The 21,981-nt window shown below is 42.4% G+C and overlaps 1 protein-coding gene across 5 annotated transcripts in view; it reads left to right on the plus strand.

The window, feature by feature from the left end:
- LOC141083864 (WD repeat and coiled-coil-containing protein-like) overlaps nucleotides 1-10,180 on the plus strand; it is a 34,965-nt gene extending 24,785 nt beyond the window's left edge. For 4 of the 5 annotated variants that reach the window (XM_073568346.1, XM_073568347.1, XM_073568348.1 and 1 more), the window contains exons 4-5: nucleotides 2,530-2,644; nucleotides 7,779-10,180. In XM_073568346.1, coding sequence (XP_073424447.1) covers nucleotides 2,530-2,644; nucleotides 7,779-7,942 — 279 coding nt within the window. In that variant the 3' untranslated portion in view covers nucleotides 7,943-10,180. Of the gene's footprint in view, nucleotides 1-2,529; nucleotides 2,645-7,778 lie in introns of those variants that run through there. The other variant, XR_012230847.1, reaches the window with a different exon arrangement.
- Nucleotides 10,181-21,981: the final 11,801 nt, after the last annotated feature.

A 21,981-nucleotide genomic window follows, 5' to 3' on the forward strand; every position in this document is an offset into this window, starting at 1 on the left:
CCTGCTACAGGTCCTTCAGAGATCGGGGTAGAGATTTGCAGCCTGTGCTTCCTCAGGCTCAGCCGGCAGATCTGCAGTTAGCGCTGATTGGTGATGTCATGGTGGGTGTGGCCTGGGATTCTCTGCAAGCTTACAGTAACTGGGGATGTGCACAGGGAGTGAGAACTCAGACATGGCAGCCTCCACACAAAACCAGTAACTTGTGGCTTAGACTAAAAGGGGATTGCTCTGGGCATTCCAGAGAGTGCCTGATTACATTTACATAATGGCTTTAATACATAACAGGACTCGCTGCTCCCCTGCAGTATACCCCGATCCTTTGTGGTGCCAGTGTCAGCACCTGTAACATTATTGACTGCAGGAGAGGAGCGCATACTGAAGTGAGAGGAATGTTGGGAAGGAAAGACTGCATATGCAGCAATTTATCCATCTTGAGACTGTGTAGGAGTCTCAAGATGGTTCTTTGTAGGTGCAGTAGACTGGTAATAAAGAAATTGACTCTGTGACAAATACAGCTCGTCCTCATCCCCCCAAGGTATTTTTGGAGGTTTTTGCAGCTGGAGATATGAGAAATAAAGTAATAATCATGGAGACATGGACTTCTGTGGCCTTCAATGTGAAGACTGCAGTCAACCGCTCCATGACTTAAAATGCCTAATATTCAGCAATTGACCATACGTCCAACTAACAAGAGGGAGTTGTAGAGTCAGTATAACCAGATATACAGCCACTTCATAGACTGAAAAGGGGGCGGTGAGAACTGTGCAGTCAGCCAGCCCCCTTCACACAGCGCCGGTTACTCACCGATACAAGAAGCGTTGCATTCAGAGACCCTGCACGTTTTTAGCTGCAACTTCCCAAATGCTGATTTCCAGACCCCAGCGAAGTACCGGCAGATATTGGATAAAGTTCTCTATCCTAGAAAATGCACTTTACAACCTTTTTTTCTTTTTGCCCGGGTATCGGCCCTAATATTCTTTCCAATAATCGGGTTGGATTGGCCGATTCCGGGGATTGTTCTCCGTTGTCGTCCTTTTCATATAATATCTAAACCTTTTTCCCTTCCTTTTGCCGCGAGCAGCTCTGTCCCCGCTGAGCACATACATTAGGCAGAAGTCATCCAATTATCGCTCTACAACGACCAGCAACTTTGGAAGACCTGGCGGTAACAAAGCCGTCCCCACCATCGCAGGAAAGAAGGCGCAGTGCCATCTGGCCGAGTATTGATTTAGCCCTGCAGTAATTGGATTTGGCAGCTCAGGCTATTATGTCCGGCTGATAATGGTTCAGTTGCTGCTTGATGACGAGTCAGAGAAATAGAGCGGGGGGTGCACTGTAGGGTGCAGCGTTCTGGCCACGCAACACATTTTGATATTTCCTTTCCTTTTTTCCTAGAAACGTCTTCTATTCGAATACCTAACCTTAGCTGTATAGTTGTGCTTTGTAAAGGAAACTTGTCATCACAAAATGAGCTATTGTTTAAATCAGGTTTTAAGTTAAATGCTTTTTTTTAACTTTTGATTAAAAAAAAGTTTTGTTTTTGTTTATTTACATATTACTTTGTTAAATTAAAAAAAAAAACAGTCTTGGAATCTTTACTGTGGCCAATAGCCACAGGATCCACCATTCACAATAGGTGATGTCACAGCTCACCTCCTCCTCCTGTATAATGACTGATAACACCTCTATATACAGTACATGACACATGATCCACCATTCACAATAGGTGATGTCACAGCTCACCTCCTCCTCCTGTACAATGACTGATAACACCTCTATATACAGTACATAACACAGGATTCACCATTCACAATAGGTGAAGTCACAGCTCACCTCCTGTACAATGACTGATAACACCTCTATATACAGTACATGACACCTGATCCAACATTCACAATAGGCGATGTCACAGCTCACCTCCTCCTGTACAATGACTGATAACACCTCTATATACAGCATATAACACAGGATTCACCATTTACAATAGGTGATGCCACAGCTCACCTCCTTCTCCTCCTGTACAATTTACTGATAACTCGGGATCCACCATTCACAATAGGTGATGTCACAGCTCACATCCTCCTCCTGTACAATGAATGATAACACCTATATACAGCAGATAACACAGGATCCACCATTTACAATAGGTGATGTCACAGCTCCCCTCCTGTACAATGACTGAGAACACCTCTATATACAGTACATGACACATGATTCATCATTCACAATAGGTGATGTCACAGCTTACCACCTCCTCCTGTACAATGACTGATAACACCTCTGTATACAGTAGATAACACGGGATTCACCATTTACAATAGGTGGTGTCACAGCTTACCTCCTCCTCCCCAGTGATTTCTGCACAAATTGCTGAATGTGAAGTCTTCAGGGTTCTGTGATGTATATAGCATGAGATAATAGGTTAATCGGAGATTTGCATTGCTGTTTGCCCTGTTTCTTTGCTCTTCATCACATTAGTTTACATCCAAGTCTTAATATTATCTATAAATTCTCCCCTTATGTCTCTAGCGGAATCACTCTGACATTTTACCCATGAAAAAGTCTGTTTTGCTGTGTGATAACAAGCTGCGCCTCGGCACCATCCAGGAGCTGTTCTGTCTGTCACTGGTGGAAATGCTGCTGGGTGAGTTAAGATCTAGCCCTGTCCGTTATCAGTAGCGGGATCTTGGACATCCCTGGCCATTTTTCAGTGTTTTCTTATCATTTTAAAATAGTGCTCTTCAGTCTTTTTTTTTTTTTTTCCTCCTCCTGACTTGTGGGGCCAAATGTGTATGTCATTCTTATTTGTTTTATATTTTGGGGCTGAAGTGAATGTAAAAAAAATAAATAAAAATACGCTAAGTGTCTTTCACATTTTTTCTTTAATTCCTAAGGACCACTAAAATATGTTCCCCATTTTGTAACAATTATTTTTTACATGTGAAAAAAAAAAACTGTTGATCGAAGTGCAATATCTGGGTGCACATTCACACTGTCCATTAACAAGACAAAGCGGGAATTAAAAGCAATGAGCAGATACCCAGTATGTAAATTACACAGGATACTTGGTTGATGCTATTTTGATCAAGACAGTGTAAAATCCATCCCACCACCACAAGGTGACCAAGTCAGGACAGTCACTAAAGGTCCCGTTACATTTAGCAATGCACCAGTGATCCCGACAACGATACGACCCGGTCAGGATCGCTGGTACATCGCTAAATGGTCGCTAGTGAGCTGCCAAACAGGCAGCTTCACCAGCGATGCAGCAGCGGTCGGGGGTAGCTACTTACCTGTCAGACGGCAGCTCTGGTGACGACTTCCTCCCACGTCCATGCGTCGCTCGTCGGCGCCAGCAGGAAGCTGACGACGAGAAATGGACCAGGACAATCTTGCGCGATCAACGATAGCTGGGGGGGGGCAGTCGGAGGTGAGTGTCACATGTAGTGATATCGCTAGGTGTAAAAGGCCCCTAACTCTAGTGTTAGTTACAGGTACTATTACTTTTTATTTACTTAATGCAGGGTATTTGCTCATTGTTTGTATCCTAGGTTTTAATTATTTTTTTCTTATAAATTAGATACTTGTTTTTCTTTTCTTTTACTCAACAAGGTCGGTGCTAGATCAGCGATTGTTACTGGCAGCAGCTGTATCTTTGTATTTTTATTGCTTTGTTCTTTTTTTTTTTTTTTTTACTTTATTTCACACATTGTTTCCCCCAGAAGGTCATATAAGATCTTTGGAGGACATTATAACATTTAAATATATATATTCTGTAAAAGGGTTGTCCACGACTCTGACAACCCCTTCTCATCCCCCATGTTTGCACCCGTTAAAATAAAAGTGCCTATACTCGCCTCCCATTCCGGCACCATTCCATTCCATTCCGTGTCGGTACGTGAGAGCTACGGCGGCCGCTAACCTCCTCTTGATTACTTATACAGTGGGGAAAAAAAGTATTTAGTCAGTCAGCAATAGTGCAAGTTCCACCACTTAAAAGATGAGAGGCGTCTGTAATTTACATCATAGGTAGACCTCAACTATGGGAGACAAACTGAGAAAAAAAAATCCAGAAAATCACATTGTCTGTTTTTTTTTCATTTTATTTGCATATTATGGTGGAAAATAAGTATTTGGTCAGAAACAAGCAATCAAGATTTCTGGCTCTCACAGACCTGTAACTTCTTCTTTAAGAGTCTCCTCTTTCCTCCACTCATTACCTGTAGTAATGGCACCTGTTTAAACTTGTTATCAGTATAAAAAGACACCTGTGCACACCCTCAAACAGTCTGACTCCAAACTCCACTATGGTGAAGACCAAAGAGCTGTCAAAGGACACCAGAAACAAAATTGTAGCCCTGCACCAGGCTGGGAAGACTGAATCTGCAATAGGCAACCAGCTTGGAGTGAAGAAATCAACTGTGGGAGCAATAATTAGAAAATGGAAGACATACAAGACCACTGATAATCTCCCTCGATCTGGTGCTCCACGCAAAATCCCACCCCGTGGGGTCAGAATGATCACAAGAACGGTGAGCAAAAATCCCAGAACCACGCGGGGGGACCTAGTGAATGAACTGCAGAGAGTTGGGACCAATGTAACAAGGCCTACCATAAGTAACACACTACGCCTCCATGGACTCAGATCCTGCAGTGCCAGACGTGTCCCACTGCTTAAGCCTGTACATGTCCGGGCCCGTCTGAAGTTTGCTAGAGCATTTGGATGATCCAGAGGAGTTTTGGGAGAATGTCCTATGGTCTGATGAAACCAAACTGGAACTGTTTGGTAGAAACACAACTTGTCGTGTTTGGAGGAAAAAGAATACTGAGTTGCATCCATCAAACACCATACCTACTGTAAAGCATGGTGGTGGAAACATCATGCTTTGGGGCTGTTTCTCTGCAAAGGGGCCAGGAAGACTGATCCGGGTACATGAAAGAATGAATGGGGCCATGTATCGTGAGATTTTGAGTGCAAACCTCCTTCCATCAGCAAGGGCATTGAATATGAAACGTGGCTGGGTCTTTCAACATGACAATGATCCAAAGCACACCGCCAGGGCCACGAAGGAGTGGCTTCGTAAGAAGCATTTCAAGGTCCTGGAGTGGCCTAGCCAGTCTCCAGATCTCAACCCTATAGAAAACCTTTGGAGGGAGTTGAAAGTCCGTGTTGCCAAGCGAAAAGCCAAAAACATCACTGCTCTAGAGGAGATCTGCATGGAGGAATGGGCCAACATACCAACAACAGTGTGTGGCAACCTTGTGAAGACTTACAGAAAACGTTTGACCTCTGTCATTGCCAACAAAGGATATATCACAAAGTATTGAGATGAAATTTTGTTTCTGACCAAATACTTATTTTCCACCATAATATGCAAATAAAATGAAAAAAAACAGACAATGTGATTTTCTGGATTTTTTTTTCTCAGTTTGTCTCCCATAGTTGAGGTCTACCTATGATGTAAATTACAGACGCCTCTCATCTTTTTAAGTGGTGGAACTTGCACTATTGCTGACTGACTAAATACTTTTTTTCCCCACTGTATGTCTGAAGATGACAACACTGACACGGATGCTGATTGGGCACAGGTCCCACGTGAGCTCAGGGATTGCGAGTGCCGAGACCACTGGAATTGGATCTTTATTTTAATGGAGGTAAACATGGGTAATGGAAAAGGGTTGTCCTACTAGTGGATAACCCCCTTTAATTTCTGATTTCCACTGTAAATGGTGCCGGCATATTAGCCCCAGTTACAGGGAAAATTCAGCCTCCTGCCTGCACTGCAAAACTGATCTGAGTCTCCTAAGACCTATTAAATCAGAAGAAAAAACAACTGTATACGCAAAAAAAATGTCCTGCATAAAATCCTCCTAATAAAAATTTATTTAAAATTATTATTTTAGTGTTTTTTTATGCACTTAGTATTTAGAAAATATATAATTAATAGAATTGTTGAAAATAGTATATATACAGATGAAATTAGAGCACATAATATTGTACAGAAACCCAGATAGAGATAGAGAGAGATATATATATATATATATATATATATATATATATATATATATATATATATATATATATATATATCTCAATATACCATGCTAGCAAAGGAAAACCGCTCAAATATTAATACCAAAAAAAACCCCATAAATAATATATTAGATATATGTTAACACAACAGGGAAACCACACAATCAATATTCCAAAAGAAATCGTGCTAAATATGCAATGTGTGATATAATAAATATAAACAAGTGAAATAATCCACTAAAATTGGTCTACAAAAAAGTGCTGATGTGCTTAAAACATGTTGCAAAAATTGCTACAGTTATTATATTAAATCAATCCCATTACATTGAAGTTCTTAAAAAGTGCTGCTGTGCTATGAAAAAAAAGTGCAGTAGTGCTGGTACTATATTGAGTCAGTCCCAATGTATGGCTCTTTAAGAAATATAATACAGAGCGCTGCAGCGCAATATGTGTAATGAAAGTGCCGCAGTGCTTGGGAAAACAGATGAAAGCAGGTATATGATAAAATAAACAAACTCAAGGGCTTGTCATACCTAGAGATAGATGTGCTCAGGTCCCTACGCGCGTTTCGGCGCTAGCCTTCTTGACATGCCCCCCGGAAGACAATTTTAGTGGATTATTTCACTTGTTTATATTTATTATATCACACATTGCATATGTTGCACGATTTCTTTTGGAATTAATATTTATTGTGTGGTTTCCTTGTTGTGTTAAATAATATATATATATATATTAGATATATGTTATGTGTTTTCTTGGCATTAATATTTGAGCAGTTTTCATTTGCTAGCGTGGTATAGTGATATTTTATATAGATAGGGATATATATATATATTTGGATCTCTCTCTGTACAATATTATGTGCTCTAATTTCAGCTGTATATATACTATTTTTAACAATTCTATTATATGGTATTTTCTAAATAAAATGTATTTAATATTATTTTAGTCTCTTTTTGCACTTATTATTAGGAGGATTCTCCTAAGGCCTAGCAGCTCTTGCTTGCTTCTGGCACCCGGTGTTCACATGATCACTAGGGCAGAGGAGGGAGCGCTGGTAATGCTTACTAACATGTTTATGTAGTAACTGTACAGCAATGTGCATTCAGCGATCAGGAAGGCAGAGATGTAATAAACCATCTCTGCCTTTTCCTTGGGGAATCTGGCTGTGTCTGACAGCGGCCGTCCGCTCCTAGAGCTGCACGATCCTAACATTTTAGAACATTATTGCAGACCGCCCAGACATTTAAAGTCAGTGGATGATCTGGAAGCTGATAAAGAAATCGTGTCTAGATGGCCATGTAATCTGTGAAGACTGGCATCCTCCATGCTCATAGCGGCCTTCATGTGACTTACTCAAGGGCTGTTCCTTTTTCCCACCACTTCAGCATGTGCAGGGACAGATGCTTCTACTCCCTGTACCTGTGCAGGCACTAGACGCAGTTACTGTTCAGCGTCTGCGCCACCACGGTGACAGAATCATTAATTGATGCACTGCTGCTGCCATCTTGGGTCCTATGGACATGGAGGATGATAATACTTTTTCAGACCTGGGCTAGAGGTATAAGGATGGAGACTGTTCAAAATCCAAGTCCAGAAACCTTCATAAGCATTAGATGGCTGACCAATCCTTCCTTAATCGTCCGGCGGGATCTTGCATATCTTGTAGTCCTCAGAAGCGCAGCATATTGTATCTGGCTCTCCATTATAATCCTAACTCTGTTTCCCTGCCTCTTCTTTTCAGGCTCCTCGTGTTGGATTACTCTGACCGCCGATAACGAAGGCTTCATCCCTTTAACATTTTCAGCCAATCAGGAACTATTTATCAGAGACGCCAAGTGGCCACCTGTATCCCCGATAAGCTCGGCTAGCTTCCGTCCAGCAGAGCCTCCCAGTAGCATAACATAATGTGCAGCAGAGCCATTTCGCTCATCGGCTTTACCGTATGCACTGGGGTTGAGGCTTCATCACCCCCTTTTTTTTTCCATAACGTTCATTTCCAATCAGACTGTTGTAAGTAATCCTTACCGCTCTCCGGTGCTGTCAGGACACTATCCTGGTATTTTGTGCAATACATGCCCTAAATCTGGGGCTCCCATCACCCATACGAGGGCGCCCAGCATCAGGTCCATAAGGTTGGAGGAAGCATGGGCGTTCAGGAGAAGACGCTGGCATGGGAGCAGGGACTTCTGTATTCTCATAGTGAATTGTGTCTCTGGTGATTGTACCGGCGCCTGTCAGTATTTGCAGTATTTATTGCTAGGTGTCGAAGTCCTGGTTGACATGCATGAGGAATGTATATTTTGTTAATGCATGTTCCGGCTCTGATCGTACCTATAGTGTGTGCGTGGCATATTAGATACCATGGGGGACGGTCTGTCTTACGGCTCGATGTATAAAGCGGAGGCCGCCATCGTGTAGGCGCAGCCGGCGCTATATGGAATGGTGTGATGACAGTTGTGCATTTTATTTGCATTGATGTAGATATTCAACAGCTAAAATTTTTATTATTTTTTTTTTTAGATCTGATAAATGAGATGGGAAATGACATGATGTGGCTGCTGCCAGGCGGCTGACAGTAGTCACAAGGCACTGGCCAAACTCCATGGCCCTAGTAACCAGCATTTTTCGCAAACTAGATTTTTGTATAAATATCTTGGTCACCTTTGCATATTGGATTGCAGAAGGCGGATCTCGTCTTTTAGGCAGTGATCCAATACATAGAAGGCTGCTCATTTATAAAGACCTCCACGAACCGCCAGTTTTTAGCAGAAATTAAAGAAGCCTTCATCCAATCCAAAATTTTTATCCTCTTAATATTAATATATTATCATATTATATAGCACTCTTTACTTACAATTGCTCATTTTGCCTTTCTACCCAGATAGTTATTCTCTTTTCTTTGCTCTATGTAGAAACAGGAAGTCTCTTTTTCCTGATTTATCATCCCCCTCTTCAATTCCTTCTCCCACCTGCCAGGGACTTTTGCAGTGATGACGCATGCAGAAAAAATTGACCTCCTGTTTCTACATAGAGCTTAGAAGGATTCAGCTCATCAGTTTTTAATCTCGTGATGTCGTAGACCGAATGGAAAAGAAAAGAATTATCTGGGTAGAAAGGCAAAATGAGCAATTGTAAGTGCACAGTGCTATGTAATATGAGGATTGCAATATATTAAGAGGATAAACATTTTGATGGGAGGAGGGCTTCTCTAAAAGGGGTCATTTAAAAAAAAAAAAAAATATAGACTCCATGGGTTTTCCCCTCAAAGTTCAGTGGCAGAGAAGTAACCAGCTGATGCCCTTTTTTTTCCATATTTTTATTGGTAATTATCGCTAATTAAAGGGAGAACAGAAAAATGAAAAAGAGAAGGTTGGAAAAGAATGGTAGGAAGTGGGGGAATAAAGTGAAAGGGATGTATAGAAAAAATTGTAACATTTGCGCTATTTTATTTATTTTTTTTTACCTTTCTGATTTATTTTCTTTGTGCTGTTCTAATATTATATCCTAATGAATAAGGAGAAAAGAGAAAAAAAATTCCCTTTAGGTAAAAAAAAAAAAAAAAAATGTCCATATTCTTTCGGCTGAAAATCCATTAGAGTAATGTAAGGGAATGCGGTCGTAGCTGACCTGGTCGTCTAACCGACATTTACAACATTACATCAATAAACCACCCATCTGCCCTAAAACGGCAAGAAAAAAATGTATGTTTATTAATGTCGGCCTGATCTCCTCCTGGCATCGCTTCTTCCACCCCAGCTCCCGCTAGGCATGGTTTTAGGACGAGGTCCTTTACGCTTAGATTAGTAGGGTGCAGTGTCCTGTATCTGGTTAGGCCACAAAATTGCTGCTTTTCCTACAGGTAGACTTCGGGGAATGTCCAGAAATGTGACTCCTAGCATAGTACACAAGGTTATAGGACTGCCGTGCATTAGAGGGGTTGTCTCCGACACATTTGGAGACTTCCAACTATTGTCCATAACAACTAAACGAAAAGCAGTGAAAGAATTCTAATATCGCATGGTAAAGTGCAAAATAGGTTTTATTGAAGGGTGAAAAAAGCAGAACATGGCTAAAAAGTGACATTGGCAAGAAACGACAGGCCGGGTGACAATGGCTGCTCCAAATAAATAATCATGAAAAATACATCATCATTGTAAAGTGCCTCATTATCTAGACATAGGTAGTGTTCACCCATGGACGTGACCATGTAATAAAGAGAAAAGTCCCTAACAAAATAATGTCAAACCGAAGCGTAAAAACAGTAATCTGGGGAACACTTACACAATGAAGGAGCAGCAAAAGGGACCACGGCCGTACCCCAACGCGCGTTTTGGCAATTGTGCCTTCCTCAGGGGGCATGTGTTAATGCTGGTATGGGCCCATTATATAGGGGAAGTGGAAATAAAAGCACCAATCACGCCCAGGACCACTAGACACACCCACCCATCCCAGCGTGGCAGTCACCGCTGGCGCTGGCAAATCACGGGGGGGAAATGAAAATGAAAGCACCAATCACGCCCGGGAGCACTAGACACACCCACCCATCCCAGCATGGCAAACACCGCTGACGCTGACAAATCACGGGGCCCCGCGTAGTCAAACGTCAGACGGTGGGCGGGAGGGAGGAGGGGAAATGTCACGTGGTCCGTGACGCAATCAGCGCATGTGCAATGCAAGCGGAAGTGACCGCGGCCATTTTTGAAAGGGGTGCGCTGTAAGGGCAATAATGGAATCGGCGCCTGCACAAAGCATAGAGAAATGTGCAAGCAGCCATTTCAGTGCTGGGGAATGAGAGGGGCAGAGACAGGGTAAATGCCATCCAATACAAATAAATGGAATTATAGAGAAAAAAAGAATTAAAAAAATGGACAATGGATAATAAATGCAGACCAACAAAAGAACAATAACATGAACAAGATGGACAATGAATAATTAATATACATATCAGTATATAATCCATATAGATAAATAGCTAATATATATAAAAATAGGGATAAGAAATGTCCATATATCAATATTGGATCCTAGCTCCACATAGAACAAATATACATAAAAGAGAAATGTGCCAACATAAGAAAAAAAGAACATATATAAGAGACATATTTGATGGCCCAAGTATAGAGCCAGAAAAAAGAAGTAGTCCAATGAAAATATCCAGTAAATAAAGGTGGGGTGTATAGAAAGGGTCCTTAAGCGCCGCATCCCCATATCAAAAGAGCTGGAGTATTCATTCACATGAAGGGCCGAAGAACAGCAAAAACACGAAGTCACTATAATGAAAATAAAAAACAAATTAAAAACATGCTAAAACCACAGACCAATATCACATAACTGGATTAAAGGAAAGGAGCAAAAGAAAGGCTCTCATTGAGGCCATGTGGATGAACAGTCTTAAGTTGCCAGATCCACCTGGTTTCAAGCTGGCTGAGTCTTTTTGATAGACCCCCGCCTCGAATATCGATTTTAAGCGCATCGATGCCTTTAACCTTCAATGAGGTAGCATCACAATCATGGTGATCTAAAAAATGACGTGGTATAGTTCTAAGGGTGGCAGGGTCCTCGTGTGTGCGTGCCGCTTGAATCCCCAGCACATGCTCCCTCACTCTTACCTTAAGCTGACGTGTTGTAAGGCCAATATAGATCAGGCCACAAGGACAGGTAGCATGGTATATGACATATCTAGTGGTACAGGTTATTCTCTGACGAATGTCATACATATTGGTCCCACTAGAGTCACAGAAAGAATTACCGCGTATTATGTTGGGACATGCCACACAGCCACCACACGGGACACAGCCACCCCCAGAAACAAAATTATCCAAAAAAGTCAATGGTTTACGGGCAATATAATGACTGGAAACCAAATAATCTCTAAGATTCTTAGAGCGCCTGAAGGACATGGATGGTCTTTGTGATAAAAACTGGTTGATTACTGGGTCAACCCGAAGAATCGGCCAAGCTCTCTGTAATGCCATACGTACCTGGTTAGACCTAGAACTAAATGTGGTAACAAACCTAATAGTCCCGTCTGTTTTTTGATGCTGGACAGACTCTGGACGATATAGAAGGTCATGACGGGAAGCATACTTAGCCCTATTAAAGGCCCGCTTAATGGACCTGTGGCTATAGCCACGTACCAGAAACCGTTGACGCAAGATTTCGGCTTGCCGAAAGAAGTCATCGTCCGTGGAGCAGATCCTACGAAGCCGCAGGAACTGCCCCACGGGGACGGCACGGATGATATGCTTGGGGTGACTAGAACTGGCATGTAACAAAGAGTTAGTGGCGGTTACCTTCCTGAAAATGTCCGTCTGCAGGACCCCAGCATGGTCCCTCTTAATAGTGACATCTAAAAAGTCCAGAGATTCCCCACTATAGGAGAACGTTAGATGAATATTCAGATCGTTGCCATTCAAGAGAGTAATGAGTTGTTCAAGGTCGACGGGTGTGCCATGCCAGACGAAGAAAATGTCATCAATGTACCGTGTCCAAAAGGGGACACGGCACATTGAGAGACCCTCGTCTGACATAGAGGTCCCTCTCCCACAGCCCCAGGAACAGACCCGCATAGGAGGGTGCATAGGCCGCACCCATCGCGGTCCCCTGGAGCTGCAGGTAGAAGGACCCCTTAAACACAAAGAAATTGTGTGTGAGGGTGAACTCAAGTAGTCTCAGCAGGAGGTCCCTTATGCCTAAACATAGGCTGGAAGTACTTAAAAAGTATTTGACAGCCCTAAGGCCATCAATATGTTTGATGTTAGTATACAGGGACTCCACATCTGCCGAGACCAAAAGAGTATCACCCCCAAGGCACAGCCCGTCGACCCTGCGCAACAAATCACCTGTGTCCCGAAGAAAAGAGGGAAGACTGGTGACAAGGGGTTGTAGGTGGAAATCGATCCATTTATTAATATTTTCCAAGAAGTTCCCCCGTCCCGAGACAATGGGCCGTCCGGGTGGCACAGAGGAGCTCTTGTGTATTTTGGGGAGAAGATATAGGGTAGAGACTTTGGGTTCAGGGACAATTAGTGCATTATATAGCTCTTTGGTGATAATGCCGTCCTGTGTGGCATCTTTGAGAATGGTCTCCAGCATAGCGGAGTATGCAGAGAGAGGGTTATACGTTAATTTTTTATAGCAGACAGTGTTGTTAAGTTGTCTAAATGCCTCCTCATACATATCTACCGGCCACAGGACGACATTACCACCCTTGTCAGCTGGTTTAATAAGAACCCCAGGTATATTTTGAAGTGATCTCAGCCTACATCTCTCCTCATGAGAAATGTTGTCATTGGTGACAAACCGAGGGATATTATAGAACTCCTCTGTGACCACCCGTACGAACATGTCAATGGTGGCACAAGAGGATAATGGGGGGAACTTCTTGGATTTTGGTCGAATAGACGGGGGAATCTTACCTCCATCGTTCTCATTTCCAGATGCCAACTCCTCCAGTATGGTTAACGCCGCCTGTTCCTCCTCTGTGGGAAACAGGGATTGCATGTTATTGGAATGAAAATATCTCTTAAATAGCAATGATCGCGCAAATATGTGGAGATCCTTTATGGTATCAAATAGATCGAATCCAGAAGCTGGAGAGAAAGAGAGTCCCCTACTGAGGAGCCGCAGATCGGCCGCAGAAAGCAAAACGCCACTAAGGTTAATCACCTTGTTGTCATGTCCGGAGGAGACCAGATTCCGCTTATAGGGATGGAACGTGTGGTCCCGTAATCTCGCCATCTCATTGTTGGAAGCAGATACTCAAGAGGTAGAGGATAAATCGGACCGCCCACTCATGGAGGAAATGGATAAAGCAGATGAAGCCTTACGTGAGGAAGGCTGAATGACACTCTGTCTCCATAAGTAAACCCTCTTGGATGAATAGTCTTTAGAATCCCTGTTAAATTTGGAAACTTGGGAATCCTGAATCTTTTTAACAAGGGAGTCCATAGTCTTATCTAAATCTGTCTCAAATTTGAGCATTTTATCAGATGGACATAAGATACGGAATTCATTTAAAGACGTATCAATTGTGGTATCAAGACTGTTAATCACTGATGTATTATGTTCAATAAGTAACCTCATCAGAGATACCGAACATGCATTACATGTTTCCTCCCATTTGGTGATGAGATTCTCATCATCTATGGGGAAGGACGGAATAATTTTGACCCTCAGGCCTCTGGGGATCATTTTATTGGTTACATATTTGTCCAAAAAAATCCTATTCCACCAAAGTTTAGACCTCTTGAGGAGCATGTTTTTAATCACAGAAAATTTGTCCTCCAATCCTAAATCCGGAGTCTGTAATGAATCAGCCGTGTTGCCGCTGAACACCCGATCCATTTGGGACAGCCAGGTTTGTTCTCTCGCTCGAAAATCCATGTTGCTGACCAAGAAACCTGTGCATAACACAGTAAGAATAAATCGTAAAAGCGAAAGACAGCAAAATGTGCTGGAGTGGTTTATCAAAATCATAATGATCTAGATGTGCTGGTAATCACAACCAAGATTCCAGCACATAAATGGACAGTGCAGAACACACTGCATATTAAATATAACAACTAAACGAAAAGCAGTGAAAGAATTCTAATATCGCATGGTAAAGTGCAAAATAGGTTTTATTGAAGGGTGAAAAAAGCAGAACATGGCTAAAAAGTGACATTGGCAAGAAACGACAGGCCGGGTGACAATGGCTGCTCCAAATAAATAATCATGAAAAATATATCATCATTGTAAAGTGCCTCATTATCTAGACATAGGTAGTGTTCACCCATGGACGTGACCATGTAATAAAGGGAAAAGTCCCTAACAAAATAATGTCAAACCGAAGCGTAAAAACAGTAATCTGGGGAACACTTACACAATGAAGGAGCAGCAAAAGGGACCACGGCCGTACCCCAACGCGCGGTTCGGCAATTGTGCCTTCCTCAGGGGGCATGTGTTAATGCTGGTATGGGCCCATTATATAGGGGAAGTGGAAATAAAAGCACCAATCACGCCCAGGACCACTAGATGTGGGTGTGTCTAGTGGTCCTGGGCGTGATTGGTGCTTTTATTTCCACTTCCCCTATATAATGGGCCCATACCAGCATTAACACATGCCCCCTGAGGAAGGCACAATTGCCGAAACGTGCGTTGGGGTACGGCCGTGGTCCCTTTTGCTGCTCCTTCATTGTGTAATTGTTCCCCAGATTACTGTTTTTACTCTTCGGTTTGACATTATTTTGTTAGGGACTTTTCCCTTTATTACATGGTCACGTCCATGGGTGAACACTACCTATGTCTAGATCATGAGGCACTTTACAATGATGATGTATTTTTCATGATTATTTATTTGGAGCAGCCATTGTCACCCGGCCTGTCGTTTCTTGCCAATGTCACTTTTTAGCCATGTTCTGCTTTTTTCACCCTTCAATAAAACCTATTTTGCACTTTACCATGCGATATTAGAATTCTTTCACTGCTTTTCGTTTAGTTGTTATATTTAATATGCAGTGTGTTCTGCACTGTCCATTTATGTGCTGGAATCTTGGTTGTGATTACCAGCACATCTAGATCATTATGATTTTGATAAACCACTCCAGCACATTTTGCTGTCTTTCGCTTTTACAACTATTGTCCATGTAGGAGAATAGCTCGAAAGATCATTTCTCGCACTGGAGGACTTGGCATGTACATTACATGGCCTGTTATTGTCACTTGTCATGCCTCATTTCACCAACGGTGGTGCTGCATGGGAATTATACACTTGCTGCATGGTTTCCCAGTAGCAAGCAGATGATTGGGGGTCGGCAGCCTTCTACCTAGTGATCAGCTTTTAGGTTGAGGGTGTTGTCAAAACTTGACAAGGTTGTTTTATAATAGATTGTTGGAAACCTGAATGTAATTTCTGATTTAAGTGGCCCTGGTACCTTCATCTCCGTTATTGGAGGCTGTAACGCTTGCCATTTAGATCCACCAGCAAAGGAGTATGAGGGTCAGAAGACACTTGCATGCTGGGTTTTATGTCAAGAAGAACCAACAGGATGGATTTATTTTGTAAAGTATTCTCCCCACTCCTGAGATCTGCTATGTCAGAAGGGTCTGGAAGTTTCTCATGTCTCCCTCTCCTTTATGTTAAAGTGTATCTAGCAGCAGGTTTTTGCTATGTAATCTGACCCCAGTATGATGTAGGGACAGAGACCCTGATTCCAGCGATGTATCAATTAGTTTACTGGGTGCAGCAGTTGTGATAGAAAAACAATTTTCTCTGGTGCAGTGCACGGAATGCTGAGCTGTGTTTAACTCCTCCCACATCACTTATTGGCCACTTTCTGTCAATGTACATTATACACAGCTGCCAATCAGTGGTGGGGGTATGGTTGGACTCGAACGCATGAAACGCCTAGTCCTGTAGTCTGATGGAAAAAACTTGATTGTATTGGAACATCAAAACACAGCCTAGTAAGCAACACATTGCTGGAATCGGGGTCTCCGTCCGTACAGTATGGTGCTCTCAGATTACTTGGCAAAATCCTGCTCACTGATTCCCTTCAAACAAGCAAATTCGGGATTTTGGCTTTTTTTTTTTTTCTTCCTGCGAAAAAGTCTTATGACCGACAGTTACTGGATGTAAATAAGCTTGGGGTGGTGGAGTTTTAGTGGCAATACTTCATAGGAAAAATGTGCAAAAAAGCGCTCAACAGGAAGAAAGGACTCTAACATCTAGAAGTGGCTACCCTGTAAGTCAGGGATCCTTTAGAGAGCTTTGCAACATGACTAAGGCTAGAAGCCAGCTACTGACAGATATCCTGGGGTACCTGCCCCTGGGTTTGGAGGGGGAAATCTGCCTCTTCTTAGGAAGAATATTTAAGTATGGCCATGCTCCACAGGAAAAACTTGCAAATTAGCTCCCTCCTGGAAGGAAATGACTTGTTTGTGCCTCCTAGTGTTGGACATTGACTTACAGAGAAGATACCACTACGAGGTCGCACTAGCGAGATAGATGTCTTTTTTTTCCAGGAGAAACCTATTTTGCCGGATGTAAAGAACTAACTTTTTATCCTCGTCATGGTCCTTCAGCTGCAGAGGTTTTATGACGAGCGCTCACCGCCAGGACTGGGATTATGAAATTGATTGTAATGCTGGATACGGAAACATAGATTTACCAGCCAGTCTGACAGATGATCATTTTTGCTAATAATCATAAACAGAGCCGGACTCATATCAACAAGTGAGGACTTGGTGCACCAAAACTGCCGATGATCTTCTTGCATCTACAGTAACATGTCGAAGACTTGGTGCACCAAAACTGCCGATGGTCTTCTCTCACCTACAGTAATATGTCGAAGACTCGGGGCATCAAAACTGCCGATGGGCTTCTCGCACATACAGTAATATATCAAGGACTCTGTCCACCAAAAGTTCTGATGGGCTTCTCACATCTACAGTAGCATGTCGAAGACTCGGTGCACCAAAACTGGGCTTCTCACATCTACAGTAATATGTCGAAGACTCGGTGCACCAAAACTGCCGATGGGCTTCTCGCACATACAGTAATATATCAAGGACTCTGTCCACCAAAACTTCTGATGGGCTTCTCGCATCTACAGTAACATGACGAAGACTTGGTGCACCAAAACTGGGCTTCTCACATCTACAGTAATATGTCGAAGACTCGGTGCACCAAAACTTCCGATCGGCTTCTCACATCTTCAGTAATATGTCGAAGACTCGGTGCACCAAAACTTCTGATGGGCTTCTCACATCTACAGTAGCATGTCGAAGACTCGGTGCACCAAAACTTCTGATGGGCTTCTCACATCTACAGTAATATGTCGAAGACTCGGTGCACCAAAACTTCTGATGGGCTTCGCACATCTACAGTAACATGTCGAAGACTTGGTGCACTTAAACTGCCAATGGTCTTCTCACATCTTCAGTAATATGTCGAAGACTTGGTGCACCAAAACTTCCAATGGGCTTCTCACATCTACAGTAACATGTCGAAGACTTGGTGCACTTAAACTGCCAATGGTCTTCTCACATCTTCAGTAATATGTCGAAGACTTGGTGCACCAAAACGTCCGATGGGCTTCTCACATCTACAGTAACATGTCGAAGACTTGGTGCACTTAAACTGCCAATGGTCTTCTCACATCTTCAGTAATATGTCGAAGACTTGGTGCACCAAAACTTCTGATGGGCTTCTCACATCTACAGTAACATGTCGAAGACTTGGTGCACTTAAACTGCCAATGGTCTTCTCACATCTTCAGTAATATGTCGAAGACTTGGTGCACCAAAACGTCCGATGGGCTTCTCACATCTACAGTAACATGTCGAAGACTTGGTGCACTTAAACTGCCAATGGTCTTCTCACATCTTCAGTAATATGTCGAAGACTTGGTGCACCAAAACGTCCGATGGGCTTCTCACATCTACAGTAACATGTCGAAGACTTGGTGCACTTAAACTGCCAATGGTCTTCTCACATCTTCAGTAATATGTCGAAGACTTGGTGCACCAAAACTTCTGATGGGCTTCTCACATCTACTGTAACATGTCGAAGACTTGGTGCACTTAAACTGCCAATGGTCTTCTCACATCTTCAGTAATATGTCGAAGACTTGGTGCACCAAAACGTCCGATGGGCTTCTCACATCTACAGTAACATGTCGAAGACTTGGTGCACTTAAACTGCCAATGGTCTTCTCACATCTTCAGTAATATGTCGAAGACTTGGTGCACCAAAACTTCTGATGGGCTTCTCACATCTACAGTAACATGTCGAAGACTTGGTGCACTTAAACTGCCAATGGTCTTCTCACATCTTCAGTAATATGTCGAAGACTTGGTGCACCAAAACGTCCGATGGGCTTCTCACATCTACAGTAACATGTCGAAGACTTGGTGCACGTAAACTGCCAATGGTCTTCTCACATCTTCAGTAATATGTCGAAGACTTGGTGCACCAAAACGTCCGATGGGCTTCTCACATCTACAGTAACATGTCGAAGACTTGGTGCACTTAAACTGCCAATGGTCTTCTCACATCTTCAGTAATATGTCGAAGACTTGGTGCACCAAAACTTCTGATGGGCTTCTCACATCTACAGTAACATGTCGAAGACTTGGTGCACTTAAACTGCCAATGGTCTTCTCACATCTTCAGTAATATGTCGAAGACTTGGTGCACCAAAACGTCCGATGGGCTTCTCACATCTACAGTAACATGTCGAAGACTTGGTGCACTTAAACTGCCAATGGTCTTCTCACATCTACAATAATATGTCTACTTCTGGTTGTTAAGGTTTATTATTAGGAGAAAATTGAAGAAAATCTGCATTGCCCGTCTATTCTACTGTGTCCAGCGGAAGAACCCAAATGTAAACTTTTTTATTCTTGGGTTGGAAACTGTGTATAAGAATGTCAGTGAATGTAGCAGTCGTGTGACGCTCTTACAATTGTGTATTTCTTGTCTTCCATTGTAACATATCTCTTCACCCCTGAACTTGTCCAAGAAATAAATACCCTATAATGGGGCAAATATTAATGCCATATTGTCATTATTACTTTTGAGACAGCGCAATAACCCCTGCAAAAGAAAGTAAAACTTGGCACCGTGTTATTTTTCTAACAGTGATATATACCTTAATGGAGATGCAGATACTTTTCCTTTTTCAATCATAGGATATGGACACTTTCGCAGTCTTTTTTTTTTTTTGTGTTAAATGCATGTAGAATGTCAATTACAAAAAGAGTTGGGACACAAACCAGAATGAAATGATTTGTAAATCTCTTTATAGGATGCATATCAGAAAGTGAACGTTGGACATTTTTCCATTGGATTTGGAAAAATTAACTCCTTAAGAAATTGATAGCAACGACACATCTAAAAAACATTGGAGGAGGTCATGTCCACCATTGTGTAGCATTTCTTCTTTGCACAATCTGTTAATGTCTGAAAGTGAGGAGACAATTGTTGGGTTTTTGGGAGGGGAACGTTGTCCCGTTCTTGTCTGATGTCGGTTTCTCGCTGCTCCACAGTCTGGCAACATTGCCGTATTTTTCATTTAATAATGTGCCAAATGTTTTGGTGAAAGGTCTAGACTGCAGGTGACCAGTTCATCCCCAGAACTTTCCTTCTGTGAAGCCATGGTCCTGTGATGGATGTAGTATGTGATTTAGCATTGTCTTGCTGAACTATGCAAGGTCTTCTCTGAAACAGATGTTGTCTGGATGGAGCATATGTTGTTCTAAAACCTCTATATAATGCTCAGCTTTGATCGCGCTTTTCATGTGTGAGCTGTCCATGCCATAGGCACTAATGCAGCCCCAACCATCAGAGATGTAGGAAAAGTGTGCTGATAACACGTTGGATGGTCCCTCTCCTCGATAACTAGTTTGGATGGTCCCTCTCCTCGATAACAAGCTGGATGGTCCCGCTCCTCGATAAGCTGGATGGTCCCTCTTCTTGATAACTAGTTTGGATGGTCCCTCTCCTCGATAACAAGCTGGATGGTCCCGCTCCTCGATAGCAAGCTGGATGGTCCCGCTCCTCGATAGCAAGCTGTATGGTCCCTCTCTTTGATAACAAGCTGGATGGTCCCTCCCCTTAATGACAAGCTGGATAATCCCGCTACTCGATAACAAGCTGGAAGGTCTCTGCCCTCGATAACAAGCTGGATGGTCCCTTTCTTCCTGAGGCCGCAAGACAAGGCATCTGATTTTTTTTTTTTTTTTTCCATAAAAAAATTAGCATTTTGATTCATCTGACGTTAAAACCATTTTGCCTCAGTCCATTAAAAATGAACTTTGACCCAGAGAAGACGACAGCATTTTTGGGTTCTGATATATGGCTTCTTCTTTGCATGAAAGCGCTGTCACTTGCATTTGTGCGTTACACAACGAATTGTGTTCATGTCAAACAATTTCTGGAAGTATCCCTGAGCCCATGCAGTGATTTGCATTACCGAATTCTGCCTACTTTGATGCAGTGGCACCTGAGGTCCCTAAATTACTAACATCCAATATTTACACTCGGCTTGTCCCTTGTGCACATGGGTTTCTCTAGAATCTCTGAATCTTTTGATAATCTGTGCTGTAGATGGTGGGATATCCAATGTATTTGCAATTTTACTCTGAGGAACATTTTTCTGAAATTATTTCACAATTTTTATATGCAGCTGTTCACGGAGTGGTGACCTCCGACCATCTTTGCTTCTAAGAGACTCTGCCTCTCTAATATGCTCTATTTATATTGTCATGTGTCTTAGTTGAAAATCAACCCTCCAGTGTTTTTTCTTTAATACCAGGCAATTATGTTTTCAGCCTCCTGTAAACCCTGTCCCACCTTTTCTGAGCTGTCACTGCCACCAATTTCTAAATGAGTTACCGTAATTTTTTTCAAATGAAATGGGGAAAAATATTCAACGATCAACTTCTGATCTGTGTTCTATGTTCTTTGTGAATAAAACATAGCTTTATAAGAGATTTCCAAATTATTATCTCCTTGTTTTCGTTGCTTTTTACACAGCATTCCAACATTTCGGGAATTGGAGTATTTTGGGCTAAAAAATATATATGGTACTTTGCAGTTGGTATTTCATTAAACAATTTTGCATCGTTTGGCTTTTACACGCTGCACTTTGGTAACTGCAGAATGAGTTAACCTAGAATCCATCAGTGAGCTTACTCTGATTTTAGAGTTTGTAACTTATCTGGCAATTTCTGAGCACCTCTCTGCTGGTGTACGACCACATCAAAGTTCAGCTTAACCTCAATGCGGTTTGTGGTCATAAATCAGCACAGAGGATTAATTAAAAAAAAAAAAAAAAAAAACAAGTTACAAACTGCCTGTCAAAACAAGCTTACTGGTTTCACATTAGCGCCTTTTACATGCAGCGCACGGCGCCGCTAAGCCCCGCCCCATCCGGTCATCGCCTCCTACTATCGCACAC

Source organism: Dendrobates tinctorius, unplaced genomic scaffold, assembly GCF_039654945.1.
Source record: "Dendrobates tinctorius isolate UK_male_01 unplaced genomic scaffold, ASM3965494v1 ptg000021l, whole genome shotgun sequence".
NCBI classification, from domain to species: domain Eukaryota; kingdom Metazoa; phylum Chordata; class Amphibia; order Anura; family Dendrobatidae; genus Dendrobates; species Dendrobates tinctorius.